Here is a 16,794-nt window from a genome sequence, read left to right as displayed (position 1 = left end):
TGGAGGAGGTGGGCAACAGAAGGATGCTAACTAAGCTAAAAGCTATGATGGCCAGTCCCTCCCACCCCCTCCAGCCCGCCCTAACAGCACTCGGTAGTTCCTTCAGCCAGAGACTGTTACACCCGCGCTGTAAGAAGGAGAGATACCGACGCTCGTTCCTACCGACTGCTGTCAGGCTGCTGAATAAAAATAACAACAATAATAATAATAATAATAATAATAAAATGATGTGATGTGTGTGATGTGAAAAACAATTGTAAATAGCACTGTGATTTATCCATTTTGTATTTATATTGCACTTAATTGAACGGTGTTTGTTTGTTTTTTCTTCTTTCTTCTTTCTACCCAAATTCTTGCTGTTGGAGGCTGTAAATTTCCCCAGTGTGGGACAAATAAAGGATATCTGAATCCTTAATTTTTTTAAAAGTGTCTTTGATTGGTTAATTCGTGTGACGTATGTTAAAAACATGACATGCAAAAAAGTTTTTTTTTTCTTTGTCCTCAAATTACACATATAAAGGAAATAAATGGATAAGGCAAGATCAGTAAATTGAAATGTAATTTCACAATTGCACAAGCAACATACTTTATAGAGTAAAATGTTGGGTTTTATTCTTCTCAGTTTTCAATTTCTATAAGTGTACAAGATTGAAATAGATGGATAATCATTGTATCGATTGTGACGTGGCTCGTTGATGTGCAAACACTTCCATTTGCATGCATGCCTCTCGAGACAGCAGTTAATGAAGCCTCGCCTTGCCAAGAGTGGCAATTTTATTGTTTTTGAATTGAAACATACACGTGTGTGTGTGTGTGTGTGTGTGTGTGTGTGTGTGTGTGTGTGTGTGTGTGTGTGTGTGTGTGTGTGTGTGTGCGTGTGTGTGTGTGTGTGTGTGTGTGCGTGCGTGCGTGCGTGTGTGTGCGCGTGAGTGTGAGTGTGCACATTTTGCATTTACCTCATTAAGTGCAGAATTCTAAATGGGGTGAGATAAAATAGCAATATAGCCAGCAGTGCATAATGAGAAAAGTTCAAAATGCGCGAGGCTACGACTAACAATGGAGCCATAGAATAAAATAGCTTTGCGTGTCGTCAGGATAATCCATTGCAGGGCATTTATTCTGCATTGAACCCATAGATTAAGTCATAGTATAAGTGACAATAATATAAATAGGATGACAAAACGACTGCACACTGTAACCAGAATATTAATCGCTGGTGTCTATGATACAACCTGGTAAATTTCAAATTTTTTCACAAATCTATACTACGGATCAGTTGCAATGTTAATTGTTCAACAAACATGCCATTTTTGGGGATCACCTGAAAAGTGGTTCATAACTCTGTGACCATGACACCCAAATATTTCTCTGTGTGTATGTATAAAAACTAATCAGCATCCAAATTGCTTCTTTTGGGGATCACCTTTTTGGTCCCTGCAGTATAAGTGATGATTATCTTAAAAGATGTTTGATATGTGGCCCATTGTGAGGAAAAATGACCTTTTAGCGTCGCTCCTGCAATCATATTTCAGTGTTTTGCCCGATTCATGGTCACCAAACCATATAAGGACTCCAAGTGAATTTCTCTGCCCAATGTTATGGGAAACAGGTTTGAATGTGGTATGCCATAATTAAAAAATGTAATATTTTAGAATGTTGAATGGCTTCTGCTATTATATTTGGTTGTATTTATTATAAGAAGCTGATTTATGGTCCCCAACACACGAGAGGTGCCCGAAATATGAAAAAGTGAAAAAAAATCCCCATAAAATCATAGTTAGCCAACACACGCTGGCAGCAAACCTGTGTGGAGAGTCTCTGCCATTGCATAAATAAATAACTGAATAAATTAAAAAAAAAGATCTGCTTCAAAATAACTACTAGATTTATGTTATGGGGTTCCCAATGTTTGGTGCCCACACCGCAAGAGGTCCTCAAGACATGCCTTTTATCATATGGGACATTGTGGAAAGAACAACAACCTTCAGAACCACTCTTTCTATCATATTTTGTGTATATCATTTTATGGGGAACTGATTTATGGTCCCCACACTTCTCCAAGTCATATAATGGGCTTGAAAATGATCTAACATTTTGTTATTAGAGCAATGTCAATTTTCTTCTATTGAGAAATGTTTAAAATAAATAAATCTTACTGGAGATTTATCGCATTTAGTGTTGAATACAAAACAATTACGCTTTACTCCACACTCCCTCCTTTTCCCTCAATTTGCCAAATAGATAGGATATTTTGATGTGTCCATCATCTGCTGTATTTCCAGTCTTACGGCAGAACAGTGCCCACAGGGGGTGGGTCAGTTGATGGGGAGGCTGAAGGGTGATTTCATGACTCCGCCTCCCATTTTACCCAGAAAATCCAATTTCACCCCCTGACTGAGTAAAGGCTATTCCTGGAACATTTATGAGTTGGAGATCAAATTGGGCCAATTGAAAACTCAACAGTGTACAAATGTCTTCTTTTCCCCTTCCCTCTGAAAAATATGTTCTGTGGTGAAGCTGGTTGTTGGCTGTAAAAAAATATGCCAAGTCTGTGTCTCTGTCGCAGACTGATGTGTGCCACCAATCTGTCTTCATCGCGAGTGACAAACGCCACATCTTGAGGATTGACTCAGGTCAGCTTAAGGCCGAATCTTCAAGAAAATTGAGTTTTACACACATGGAAATACCGTGTGCGTTTTCTCCAGTGTCTCTGGTTTCCTCCCACATTACAAAAACATGCACGGTAGGTTGATTGAACGTTCAAAATTGTCCCGATGTGTCATTGTGAGCATGAATGCTTGTTTGTCTACGTGTGCCTTGCGATTGCCTGGAAACCAGTTCAGGGTGTCCTCTGACTGTGGTCTGAAGACAGCTGGGATAGGCTCCAGCATGCCTGCAACCTTCATGAAGACAAATGGTGATAAGTGGCTGAGACTATAGCTGCATCAACATTAGATTGTATCGATCGCTTTTATATTTTCACAGAATGTGACAAAACAAGCCAGGAAACAAAATTACAATGCTTGCTTCCGTCTGTTAATGATGTTGAAAGGATGATATGAAATCAACAACAACAACAACAACAACAAACAGGCCACACCCATAAAATATGGGCATTATTAAGGTATGCGGAACAGTCATAAAAAACACATTAAATCACTGAGGTCATTTTAAGAGACCCATTTTTCAAAGGCAGATGTTTCACCCCATCAAGTGTCCCTATAAGGGTGGGAAAGGAAAATTGGTTTCAGTTAAAGTTCCAATTAGGAGAGTGAAATAACTGGTTATGTTTGCATTTATATATACATTTTTAAACGCATATTTTTAATAGTATTTGTTCTGCAAATAAGTATCATTTTCCTTTTATTTATTCACAAATGCGGTTGAGAGTTTTGTTACAATAAAAAAATATGAATCTGTTTTCCAAAAATTGCAATTTTTATTGTTTTCTAGTCCGTCCGAGTTGTCGGCGACAGCCAAGAAGCGTTGAGAACCGAGTCAGCAGTACTACACCACACTCAGGTGCCGCACATCTGACACACAGCCAAATACAGAAAAAAAAGGAACGGCAAAAGAAGAAAAAGACAAGATAGATTCAACCCTAAGATAACAAACAAGCCCTGAACCTTTGGAGAAAGTAGTGGGCACCTGCTTCCATTATTTCCTCCAAAGCGTGGAGCCCAACAACAGGTCAACGGTCTAACCTTGGGGGCCAGACGGGCCCGGAGCAGGACTTTAACCCCTTCCACCACCCCCTTCCTTTGTGGAATGCTGACACATCACATTTCACAAATTTCTGATTCATGAATGCTGTAATTCACTGTGCCACATAGTCACTGTCACATACGTACTTTAAGGTCTCACGCTGGGAAAAGTGAGTTTCCTGACCAATGATGCAAAGCTCTCAAGTTTGCTGCTGACACTCCCCGGCTGAGTGCTGTTCAACTGTGAGGACACGACTCAAATGTCAAATGTTCTCACAATAGATCTTTTTCACCATGACGTTATTCTGGTTGGCAAAACCTCAGCTGGTAGCATTTAGGAAACACACTACATGTCCTTTAACCAAGACAGAGTGAGACAGAGAATTATATAATATTCAACTGTCGAAAGAAAGCTTTGAGCACTTTATTCAATTCTATTATCCTGAAGTTTTCTACCTGGTTAAAACATGACGCATTTATATATACTCATTTATTTGGTTATACAGCGCAATTGCGACATGCGGTGAGCTATGCCTACAACCAAAAATCTTTCCTGCAGACAGTTCATTGGCGTGGCACCCAGACAACGGTGGACTTAGCAAGAAGGGGAAAATTTTTTTTATTTTAACCCTTTCAGCGACAGCAGTTAGTACAGTGGACAGTTTATCATGTTATCAGGTTATCATTTTGGTGCTCGAAAGTGTTAAAATTCAATTTGAGAGCCAATGTGTGAACCAAGGCTTTGGGCTAGTGTGACTGCTTTAGAGCGCCTCATCGCAGCTTGGAACTACATTTCAGAGCGGAGAGATTACATTGTTCTCTATTGTGAAGCTTCAATTCATATCCTGGCCGATTTCTGTGTGTCAAATTAGAAGAAAATGTGCGTTCACTTTTTTTCTGAATTTTAAGTGGAACTCCCTTTCCTGTTGCCCATACAGTTAATAAATGTACAAATACAGTTGGCATTTTCTGTAATTTTTAAAATCCATGAAACCGATTCACTTTTGTTTTTGTTGCTTCATTGTAATTTTTTTTTAAATGCAGAACATTTTGCAATCATCATGTAATGAGCCGCACAAGCAGTCAAATAGTAGACTTGGTCATGTATTATTATATTTTTCCCCCCAAAATTGCAGCCACCCCAGATTTGTAATGCACTTCATTAGATATTTGTTTATTGCTAATGTAGGATTTCTAGCAAAACCGTTCCAAAATGTTCTTAGAATTGGATGCAGTTGCCTTTAAAGTAATTAAAACCAAAGCCAGGACTAGAATTCATCCATTAACAGTGAACTATGCTGATAAAAGGCCAACAAAGCAAATGCATTCATTTAAAATTCCTTGGAAAATAAAGGAGACAAAAAGCCTTGAAGCTCGTAATTAACAGTTTGATTTGAAAATGCACAAAGAGAACCCTCCCTCCATTTTCAAATGTGCAATGTATTGATTAGGATCTCAGGTCAACTGACCTTGATCACTGACACGTGATAACGATTTAATAATGTCATGCACACGGTGACACAAGCATGTTTCTGATGTATGCAAGTTTCATTTTTGCTGTTGTTTTAGCTTTTGCGAAAATATTGACGTTTGTTTTGGGTAACCCTGTTACGCGAACAAACTTAGAATGGATGGGGAGGAGAAATTTTAAAAAAAGAGAAAAAAGCACTCTGCAGTGGAAAGAAATAAAAGAGAGGATAAACGAAAGTACTGCAGCCTTCCCACAGCCAGTGAGTTATTAAACATTTAAATAGTGTTCATAACAGGTGATATGACCAACATAGCTCAGCTGAGAGAATACTCAATGGCGGAAATGTACTGAAACCATTGAAGTGTCGCTATGAAATATCGGTGTACTTATTGTGTTGAATTATTGAATGCAATCTTTTCCCTTGGCGATAGAATTGTGAGTCTTGTTGATTTTTTGGGGTCATTGTGATGATATTGTGGAATTAAATGGACCATTTTATACTTGAAACAGATTTGTCTTACACTTTCTGCAAACTCAGCTTTCTGTTATCCTTATAACTATATACATTGTGTACTGTATTTATTTTTTTATTTTATAAAATCTGAAACATGTCATGATTTGTGTTTTTGTTGACTTTTTTTCCATATTATGTCATAATGTCTATTTTTTAGATTTTCATTTCCTGTTCTCGTCAGCCCTGGTTTCCAACAGTCTGTGCTGGATCGTTGTTTTTAGTCATGCTGATCAACCAATGTTGTGTTTCCTGTGATTTATTCCCTGAGTTTCTTTGTTACTTTTAACTTAGCATTTTGTGAGGGAATTAGTACTTTTATAATTTCACCTACTTTGTTTGTTGTTTTTTCTATTGTGAATAAATCATTTTTTCCCCCTTAACAATGTCTCCTGAAGCTCTGAATTTGTGTGCACCCGTTTGCCTCCACATCACAAAACCTTGCTACAGTATAAATGTTTCTCTGTGGTATAATCCATATTCGTTCATAGAGAAAACCCACACAAGCATGGGGAAAACATACCCCATGTTCACACTCTGAACTGGTCGCCAGTCAGTCGCGGCTACACGACAGAAAGCAGAGACTGACCTCAACTAAAAATAATAAACATCCAGTATTAATACTGACTTATGTAAAAGTGAGCATCATCATCTTCTGCTTTGGATCATTGTCCTCTATTGAGCCCAAAGGCAAACTTGGCAAAAGCGCAAACCGCAACATCTTTGAATGCAGTTTTTGTGTGTGTCAGCTGTAACCATGGTTACTGTGTGTGTGTGTGTGTATATGTGTTCACTCACAGCCATCATAGATGTCGGTGGGGATGTGCACAGCCGTGTGGCTGTGATCCGTGAGGCGTCTAAACGACGGATCCTCCTTAAAGTCGGGCCGTAGGCGGGATTTGCGTCCCTCAGTTTCATTTGAATCCAGCTATTGAAGAGATAATTCAGAGATAATGGGATGAACACTTGTATTTATGTTTATCACCTTGCTTGAGATGAGGGGGGGAAAGGTATGGTGTTGCATCAATTGCCGTAGGACAGGCATGACAATATGCAAAGTAACATGCATTGAAATGTGGAGGACAGCGGAGGAGGAGGAGGGAGGGCGGGAGCAAGAGGAATGCGCGTGACCACTTGCTTCCTAAGAAAGCAACAATACAGCTGACTCATCTATCTCATCTGTCAATTAGATGAGAACCATGGCAGGAACCTCTTCACCTGTAAAATAGAAAGGCTGCGGGGGCGGGAGGAGCGATGAATTAGAGGCAACAAAAGGAGAGGAAGGGAAGAAGAAAGCCTTGAAGGAGACGACAATACATGAAAGCAAAGCGGTACAAGATGAGAGTGAAAAGCGCGAGGATGAAGGGAGTGAGATGGAGGATGCAAATGTGAAAGGGAGGTCAACATCTCGACTGGTGCACATCCGACTTACTTGGGTGACGAAAGTCTTGGGGCACACCGATTCATTAATCAACGTTATGAACACCATATTTATCCTTTTTTTTTTTTTTTGCACTGCTCTGCCAATGATGCAAATGTTAGCACAGTACGAGCGATTGTGTGTAGATTTTTATCAACATTGCCTTGGATGTCAAACAAAAAATGATTGCTGTCTGGAAGAAACCTCATATGTCCATTTTTCTTTTAAATCGAATTCGTCTGTGCACATGTGCCCACATCAGCTGTTACTTTTACGCATTGTTGAACATTTCAAAGTGCTGAGAGTAGTTTGAAAATTAATCTATTAATTCAACTGCACAACTGTCGACATACTGTTGTAAAATGCTTCCCCTTCCCTTTCCGCGGGAGCTGTGTGGCATTACGTCACCTCAAGATTTAATGTATAGGTGTTTTTATGACAGTAATGATCGAAAATGGATAAGTTAGAGATAATCGATTTAGTTGCTGTTGTTAAAAATGGATTGTATGAAATAACCGGTCAGTCACTGAGTTGAGTGAGTGCAGATTCATATCCGTCTATTACTAATCAACTACCGGTACTTGTTTAATTTCTTGCATCGCTCATGGTTCTAACAGCTTTGTGAAAGAGTTCGGGAAGATGATGTAACAGTTGTCTGCTTTTACAAAGCAAGAGAGACTTTTGGTCTGGTCGAGGAGTCAGCATGCGTGCAACGAAATAAAATATTTTGTGTATTAAATTGGCAATTAATATGATTTGGGGGTGGTGTTTGGCATTTTTTTTTGGGGGGGGATGATATACAATATGTGACTGCAAATAATAATGCTTTTGTATTTATAATATAAACCTGATATATTTAAAATCTGTTTTTCCTGGCACTAATTTACAGATGTAATAAATCACGTTTTCTTTGATCATTTGTACAAAGTCCCGTAAACACAATCTAACATTTTGTAGAAGGTCTTCCCAGGAGAGTGTGTCCCAAAACTTTGGTCCGCTTAGTGTTGGTTGAGGGACAAAGAACACTTACATTGTCCTTGGAATTGTAGTATGCAATTTCATCATCCTGTAAACAAGCACAAGAGGAACAAAAGTCACACTAATTTGACGAGAACAAAATAATGGCTTTAGTTAGTGTTCAAAGTTCCACACAGATGTGATGGCGCTCCGAATGGGAGTTCTAATATGTCATGATGTACAATATTTCCTGACAGGGCTAAAATCACTGCGAATGGCATTCAGTGAATGCCATTCACTCAGGCAGCCATATTAAAGAAACTGAGATGATTAAATAGACACAAGTATTAGTACATTCACCAATGTGTGTGTGTGTGTGTGTGTGTGTGTGTGTGTGTGTGTGTGTGTGTGTGTGTGTGTGTGTGTGTAGGCCTTTTTTACTTGGTCCTAACTGTGCCAACAAGTACAGGAACGTGTGTGTGTGGGGGTGTGCTTTCTTTTGAGGTGTGTGTGTTTCTTTTGAAATGAGACTTGTTTCTTTGAATGGCTATTTTTGAACTTGAAAACACAAATTAAACTGAATGGATAAAATAAATGTTCAATCAACAATGCATAATGAAACAGTTGAGTTGAAAAATTAGTGGGAAGACCTCCAGACTCCAAGACTTGAATCCCACCCCTTCTTCTTCCTAACCGCTTGATCCTCACTAGGGTCGCGGGGGGTGCTGGAGCCCATCCCAGCCGTCTCCGGGCAGTAGGCGGGGGACACCCTGAATCGGTTGCCAGCCAATCGCAGGGCACACAGAGACGAACAACCATTCGCACTCACACTCACACCTAGGGACAATTTAGAGTGTTCAATCAGCCTGCCATGCATATTTTTGGAATGTGGGAGGAAACCGGAGCACCCGGAGAAAACCCACGCAGGCCCGGGGAGAACATGCAAACTCCACACAGGGAGGCCGGAGCTGGAATCGAACCCGGTACCTCTGCACTGTGAAGCTCACGTGCTAACCACTGGATTACCGGGCCGCCCCCCACCCCTTCTCCATATTCTGTAAATTTGCAGTATCTATTCTGCTTCGCTGATTACTTCACGGATAGTCTTTAAAACAAGACCACTTTTTCCACAGGGTTCAATTATAAGGCCCCTGCGCTATCCCTAGGTTTTATCTTCAAACCTGGGATTTCCTATACTGATGCCAGTTGTATTTGTTAAAATTAATTAAAGATGCCTTTTGGAAATAAACATTCATTATGCTTTGAAGACATTCAAGCCTGAATGGGCTTGAAATGTTTTACATTTAAATGAAGCATGTCTTGTTGATGTTATGGCTGATTCTTATTGCCTTTTTGTTGTTGTTGTTGTTATTGAAATGCCTGAACTTGTGTAATTATTGCCATACAGTACATCTCTGCACAATTTATATGCATGCAGAAATAATAATACCGGTAATGATATTAATAATAATAATAATAATAATAATAACTAAAACACCCTTTACTAACCTCATACTCATCTTTCCACTGATGTTTCATCTGGAACTTCTCGGCAGCTGTAGCCAGTTTCTAAAGAAGAAGGTAGGGTGGGGAATGAAGGATAACAAGGATGTTAGGATGGAACTATGCAACATCCACTCAGTCATTGGTCTGTGTAATTATTGGCTATGTGCACAAAAAGCTGCAGACATAGATACACAGTGTACTACTACCATCCCTCCCTCACACAGCTCAAACCGTCCGGGCTATCAAGGTCTTACAGCACTGCGAGGCAAAAGGCCATGTCGCATTGCATAATAATGTCAGAATGAAATGGTTTTACTGCTTTTGCGTGTGTGTGTCTGTGTGTGTGTGCCTCTTTGAATGTGCACTTCTGTCAGTGTGTGCGTGTATGTCGCAGCCGACGAAATGGCATGTCTCCGAATCAGGTCAAAGGCGAGTGAATTAGTGTCTGAGCGTTTGTCACTCAGGTAAATAATGGCTGGGAGTGCCACTCTTGTTTTCCGTCTATTTTCTATACTGCTTACTCTCACTTGGGGTCTCAGGTGAGGTGAAGCCTATCCCAGCTGACTAAGGGCGAGAAGCAGGGTACGCAACGAACTGGTAGCCAGCCAATTAGAGGGAACATGGAGCCAAACAAGAATTCACACTCACAACCCGCTGTTTTCCTTGGTGATTGTTGTAAAAATATTGTATTGTATAATAAGTGTGAGCATGAGGTTTGAGAATGACAAAAATGCACTATTGCTGAGCAAATTCTTAAAATTCCAAAGGTATCATTTCCATCGTCAGTCCTTTGTGATTCCAACACAGCACATTGCTTGTGTTTGTCAAATCCTTCCAAACAACTTCACGCTTCAGTGACTGATACAAAGACAGACGTCCGGTTGAGGAGTGGGGCGGGGGCGTGGGGGACGATGACAAGGCACACTGCTGGCCCAACCAATCCACAAAACAGCATTTTACACCAAAACTACAACAGATTGACATCAGTCACAATCAAGTATTGAAAGAATGTTGAGGAGACTCTTTAAAGTGTACTTATTGGTAGACAATAGACAATAGTACACTTGCGCTCTTCGGTTTACACACCATGGCTACATTTGCAAAATGTGTACCATTCTTTAGGGAAAGCGAGTGATGAGGCTGAACATATTTTATTTTTAATGAGATTAAAATTAAACTGCATGCAAACTAGTGCAATTATTTAACAAAACGCAACAATAAAGCAAACGGGAGATACTGTATGATTTCTGGAGAAATTGCATATGAATGTTGAAAGAAAAAAAATGTGGAAATATGGACTGAAATGGAATGATAGGGAATGATAAGGAATGACGTTGGTGAAAACCAAGGACATCCTGAGTCCTAAATTCAGCCCAGAAATGCGATGGGGCTCGGGGAATACGTACAGCAGTAATTTGCCGAAAAGTTGTCCCCGACGGGCTGTCATGCTCCAGAAACGGACTCATTGATGGGATGCGGCTGCCACGCGCTAAAACGGAATCATTGACAGGGAAGGCGGACGGCTGCTGTTGGCTGTGATGACCGGAAATACCCCGGCTGTTTGGGAAAACTTATTTTCCCAAAATTCCCCATGGGCACCCTACTACTGCTGTAAAATGACCAATATGTATAAAATATGAAATTATACGGTAAAGAAATGTGAAATATGTTTTATGTTTATGCAACAGTTGAAAAACATGGAAATGAGATGAGAAAACCTCTACGAGCGTGAAATAACAAGGACCCCTATCTGACCTATAAGATTGAAATGCATCCACCTGCACGATTAGTAGGGGCTCACTGATACTCAAACATGAATCTGTTCCTTAATTTACAGTGTTAAGCAGTAGCAACCAAAATATTGATCATGTTTTTTTCAAATATTTTTCAACAACTGTGATTTGCTTCCAACCAGCTCAGATGTGCCCCGCATTTCATTTTCATCAAATTGGTTAGCTTTCGGATCTGTAGAACCTCCACCAAAAATCGGTCGAAATAAGGGCCAAACACTGTAAAATGTGTAAAGGTTTGACAAAGAGCTTGTATATTGGTTGCTTGTGAATGTGCATATTTTAGATGAGCACATTCACCAATATTTCTGTACGCGTGCAGATGGTTTATAAAATAGGCCATGTACGGAGGGTGGAACTGGATGATTATATCAAAATCTCCTTCATTCCTTCATTCCTTCTCATCAATAATTCACTGCACAGACAGTCCAAGTTAAAAAAATACGACTAGGGATCCACAGCTATGAAGTTGACTCATATATATGATTTTTCCAAAATATGTTACATTCAGTCACTACACATATGAAATTGAAGCAGGGTCCTGACCCTTTTATTCCAATGTGATATAATCATATGATCATTTTGTCACATGAGCTTCTAATTTCTATATTGCAGTCAAAACAATCAGGCAATATTTCACCTTACTGCCACTGCATAGAAGCAAACTGTGCAAATGCAAAGACAAATCTGTACAAACACACACATACACACACACACATGTCTCAGTGGAGAGCGGACTGACATGCTTGTTAAAAAATCATGACAGGACTTCTGGGAGATATAGAGGAGTGTTTGTGCGAGTTTGTGTGTGAGTAAGAGAGAGAGAGAGAGAGAGAGCGAGAGAGAGAGAGAGAGAGAGAGAGAGAGAGAGAGAGAAAATCACTCTCTGTGTATGACTTTGTTTAACACACAGCTTGAATTTGATGAAATGTTATGGACATTTCAGAGGTTCTGAATGAATACATACAAAAACTCAATTTTAGCATTTCATTTTGCGTAAGAGGAGTGATACAGTATTGGATGTTTTTAGCATTTTGAACCAGATTGAAAAATGTTTCCATAGAAGGTTGACATAACCAAGGCAAGTCTAGGCCGCTCTATTTATATGACATTTTTCATCTACCAGGTACCACAATTTTTAATTTTACATGGTTAAAAGTACATTTAAAAGCATTTAAAAACCAAAACCAATCACAATCACAGACCCACTTCCCCGTTCCAGATCATATGGAGAGCAATGAATTGTTCACGGTTTTGGGGAACTACAAAAAAAAAAATATATATCTCGATCTCCAAACTTAACTCGTTCCGTGACCATTTTGTAACTCAAGCATATCTCAAATAATCCTTCCCAAATGAAATCAGTGCATATGCCACAAATCCGTTCCAGTTTTACATTTGTACTCCTTCTTAGGTGTGTGCATTGACCACCAGGAGGCAGTAAAATACAAACTTACATATTACAAAACGAAGGATTTCACAGCTGACGAAACTCAATAATAAGAAAACCTTTATTAGTCTCGCAATGGAGAAATTCCCGATTAACAGCAGCAAAGTTATGAAAGGAAGAAGTAGAACAACAAAATAGAGGAGCTGCTGGAAAGGCAGCCACTCACGCGGCGCCATTTTGAAGTCAAAATAACAAAAATAACACAACACATAGGACACAGACAGACGTGCAATCTTCACAACTTTTCTGCATACACTTTGTTGTCTGAAGCAGTTATAGATGAAAGAGGAGAGGATCAAAGTGTCCTTTCACCAGAGGATCAGAGACGCTATGCTGAAAATGTGCACACGTCTGCTACAAGCTAAGTTTTGAAAGCAAACACGAAGCTGTAGCATCCATTGACGAAAAAGAGATTGGCTCACATCTCCTGTCCCATGTAAATCCACTTCAATTCCAAGCTGCGACTCCCAGTTCCACATCCGCATTGGCAGCATGGGTATACCCATAGATGAAAGAGGAGAGGATCAAAGTGTCCTTTCACCAGAGGATCAGAGACGCTAAGCTGAAAATGTGCACACGTCTGCTACAAGCTAAGTTTTGAAAGCAAACACGAAGCTGTAGCATCCATTGACGAAAAAGAGATTGGCTCACATCTCCTGTCCCATGTAAATCCACTTCAATTCCAAGCTGCGACTCCCAGTTCCACATCCGCATCGGCGCTCCGCGCCAACGCTCCTTTCTTCTTCTCATCGTCGGCTCCTCAAGCCTTACATCCATCCAGCCGCAGACCATTCAACAGCACCGATCTCTCCGCTGAACAAAGTGGGGCTGTGAAAAATGCTGCCCATAACAGGCGCAATACACAAGTGCCCCGGGACTGTCCAGCAATGACAGTCAAATGACGCCGACTTCCTCCCAGGCAAAAACAGTGCTGGTATACCCATGCTGCAGAGAAGGCGCAACCACCAAGCACAGAGTTTCCTCCTGTAGCAATACTCTTTTTTTCATTTTAATACTCCATTTAAAAAAATGACTAATATTACTGCAGATACTGAATCTCAATAATTCATATTCCTCACAATGCTACACAAGCACACACACACACACACACAAAAACACACACACACATACACGTATATACACGTTTGTTGAAAATTGTCTGGTACTCAAGAGGTTTTCTTTTTCTTTTCAATGGCTGGCATTGAACGAGTTAATTACAGTATTTTTAGAGAAACTACTCACCCTTGCGACATGCGGACTCTTTAGCCAGTGGGGAATCACGTATAATTAACTTTTTTTTTGGTCTGGAAAACAGTCGAAATGGCTCTGAGACAATTTATGGTTGCCGACACCTGTTTTTTACTCTTCCAAGACATCGTACAGCCAATAAAGCACATATGCGAGCTTCATTACGTTCCATAGGAAACTATCCAATACAAGAGAGAGATATTGGAGAAAAGTCCAATCTCACTTCCTGACATGGTGAGGCTGCTCCTCAACAAGAGCAGAACTTGTTAATTTGTGTAATAACAGTAAAGCACACCATTCTAAAGACATTTACGGCAAGTTCTCATTTACGCAAATTGATTGGCGCTCCCTCGCAAGGAAATAAAGCAAATTTCATCATAGCAGCAATTGAGTTAATGGGCGTCCCGAACTCGCCGTCTGTCACGATCTCTCTGTAACTGCTCATTAGACTTCCCCTCTGTGATTGTAGTGTTGATGGCTCAGCTCCTACACTATAATGAGTCCACTCGGTTACCAAGGCTGACCACTGGAGACCCAGGGAAAAGCCACCAGCTCTGCTTTAATGAAGGAGGAGGATGAGGGCTTCATTTGAATCTATGGCTGTTTGAAAAGTGCCACGGAAGAAGAAGCATGCAGAGCAAGCAAAAGAAATTCATTGCAACTGGAAAGTCTAATGTGATGATTATAGTCGCTGAGAGGAACACTTGCCTCACACAATGCTGCATGTTAGGCTGCTTGGAAGTACGTAATGGACGCTTGTCGCATATTTGGCACTCTTGTCCAATACAGATGCAAAATATACGTGGCTGACGACCACAGAAACAATTGCTTGTCGCCACACTAAACCTGATCTTGACAAGCTCAATTTCCAGTCGAAATGTGACAAGATTTTCCAAAAGTGACAGTTTGTCAAAATGATTATTAATGTAGGGATGGCCACTTGAATGTGATTTTTGAAAATAGGAAATATGTGTATGTGTGATATCGCCTGTAGGAAACCTGGTTTAAAAATTTAAAAAATCACCTTTAAATTTGAGTAAAACATTGCAACTTGATTACCGGTATTCATCAAAATATCTCCTCAACCTTTTTGTTTTGTCAGCGACACCGATTACACCAACTTTAAGGCCATTGCTTTACTGCCTATTTTTTCACATCGGAGTCTTGAAATTGCGACTTGTTTTTTTTTTGTTTGTTTATTTGGTTTTTTTTTTAAGTTTTAATGCAGCATACATATTCTCCCCTATTACAGTGTTAGAGGAGCAATCTGAAAATATTATTTTTTTCTCCCATGGGCAGCTCCCTGGGCATCACTAAATGCTGTTCCTATGGAAATTTAGTCCGATTTCAGACACACACACAAAAAAAAAAAACCAAATGAATTATCAAGATAATGAATATATTCTTTAAATACTTTGAATCTATGTCATACTTAAGCATTCTGGGGGAAGCTCTTCTTTTCCGGCTTGTACTGGTGGAACATAGTTGGGTTCTCATGTTTTATGCAGTGCTTAACTCTTTGTACCAATTCTTGCAAAATCCCCACGAGACATGCTGAAGAAAGACGAGCATATATAGACTGGAAATAAAAGATCAGCCCGAATAAACCCCAGACTCTCTTGTGTGTGTATGCGAAAAAAAAGGCTGCTAAAGCTTGAAAGCAATGGTCCATTCAGAGCATGCTGTTTTCTCCCTTAGACAACAAAGCAAAATTCGCAAAGAGCAGTAATGGCCTGAAAGATCATTAACGCACACACATACACACACGCTTGTATTCCGTCCACCCACTCCATCCACATTTGGGGAGTTCTATCATCACGAGCCCATAAAAAACATAAAATAGGAGGAATAGGACAACAAGTGGGGGCTATATTCGAAGCTGAGTAGTAGTGAGTCCACGGAGGACAGACTGATCAGGTTTATTGATTAATGCACCGCAAAGAGGAAAACACCTCATTAAAACAGGAGAGCAAACAAATAGAATACCTCCACGAGAAAATAAGTTGTTCTACATGGTTGAAGAAATGAGGCAACTGGATTATTCAATTATTCAACAAAAACGGGGAGCGCATAAAATCAAAAAGAGTGGGCAGTGTGAGCATGTCGCACATCAAACCCTTGACGTTAAGGTCGGGGCAGCTAAAGAACATGTTGGTTTTTATATTCCATTTTGATAGAGTATGGTGGCAAAGGGCCAGGGAGAAGGCTACAGTGGAATGAATGCAATAAAAAAAAGTGAGAAGCGCTCTGGTTACCCACTGAGAGAGCCTCGCTCGAATCTCCCACAGGAACGTTGTCAGCTGCTTCTGTCTCACCCTCCAATGTCAATGCTGTCTACCCATGAGAACATCTTGTGGCATAAAATGTCAGCCAAAGAATCCACTATAAATATAATATCTATCCCTCTATCCATCTATTTCCAAACCGCTTATCTTGTTCTGGGTCTTAAGACCATCCAAGGTGATCGTGGACAAAAGACTGACGACACCGGTTGCCTGTCAGTCACAAGACACATTTGGAAAACAGACAAGCATTCACTCTCACATTCACACCGTCACTGAGTGGGAAAACTGACTGATGCTGCCTGCACCAAAGTCAAGCGAATGCACATTACGTAGTTGTCAGAAACCTTTAACACCATTCGGGCCATCTGCAACAGAAAAACAACAACAACACACACACACACACACACACACACACAAACAGCAATAAAAAAACACTTTTGACATCGAAAGTG

At 40.2% G+C, this 16,794-nt stretch overlaps 1 protein-coding gene across 3 annotated transcripts in view; it reads right to left on the bottom strand.

Moving 5' to 3' along the window:
• Nucleotides 1-16,794, bottom strand: part of LOC127597284 (voltage-dependent calcium channel subunit alpha-2/delta-1) — a 91,572-nt gene that overhangs the window by 46,881 nt on the left and 27,897 nt on the right. For all 3 annotated transcript variants that reach the window (XM_052060235.1, XM_052060236.1, XM_052060237.1), the window contains exons 4-6: nt 9,573-9,632; nt 8,137-8,172; nt 6,485-6,614 (exon numbers count right to left, since the gene is read on the bottom strand). In XM_052060235.1, the coding sequence (XP_051916195.1) occupies nt 6,485-6,614; nt 8,137-8,172; nt 9,573-9,632 (226 nt within the window). The remainder of the gene's footprint in view (nt 1-6,484; nt 6,615-8,136; nt 8,173-9,572; nt 9,633-16,794) is intronic.

The sequence above is a fragment of the Hippocampus zosterae genome, chromosome 3, assembly GCF_025434085.1.
Source record: "Hippocampus zosterae strain Florida chromosome 3, ASM2543408v3, whole genome shotgun sequence".
NCBI lineage: Eukaryota > Metazoa > Chordata > Actinopteri > Syngnathiformes > Syngnathidae > Hippocampus > Hippocampus zosterae.
Note: the sequence above shows the minus strand (reverse complement) of the source record. Positions and strands in the feature narration are given on the sequence as shown.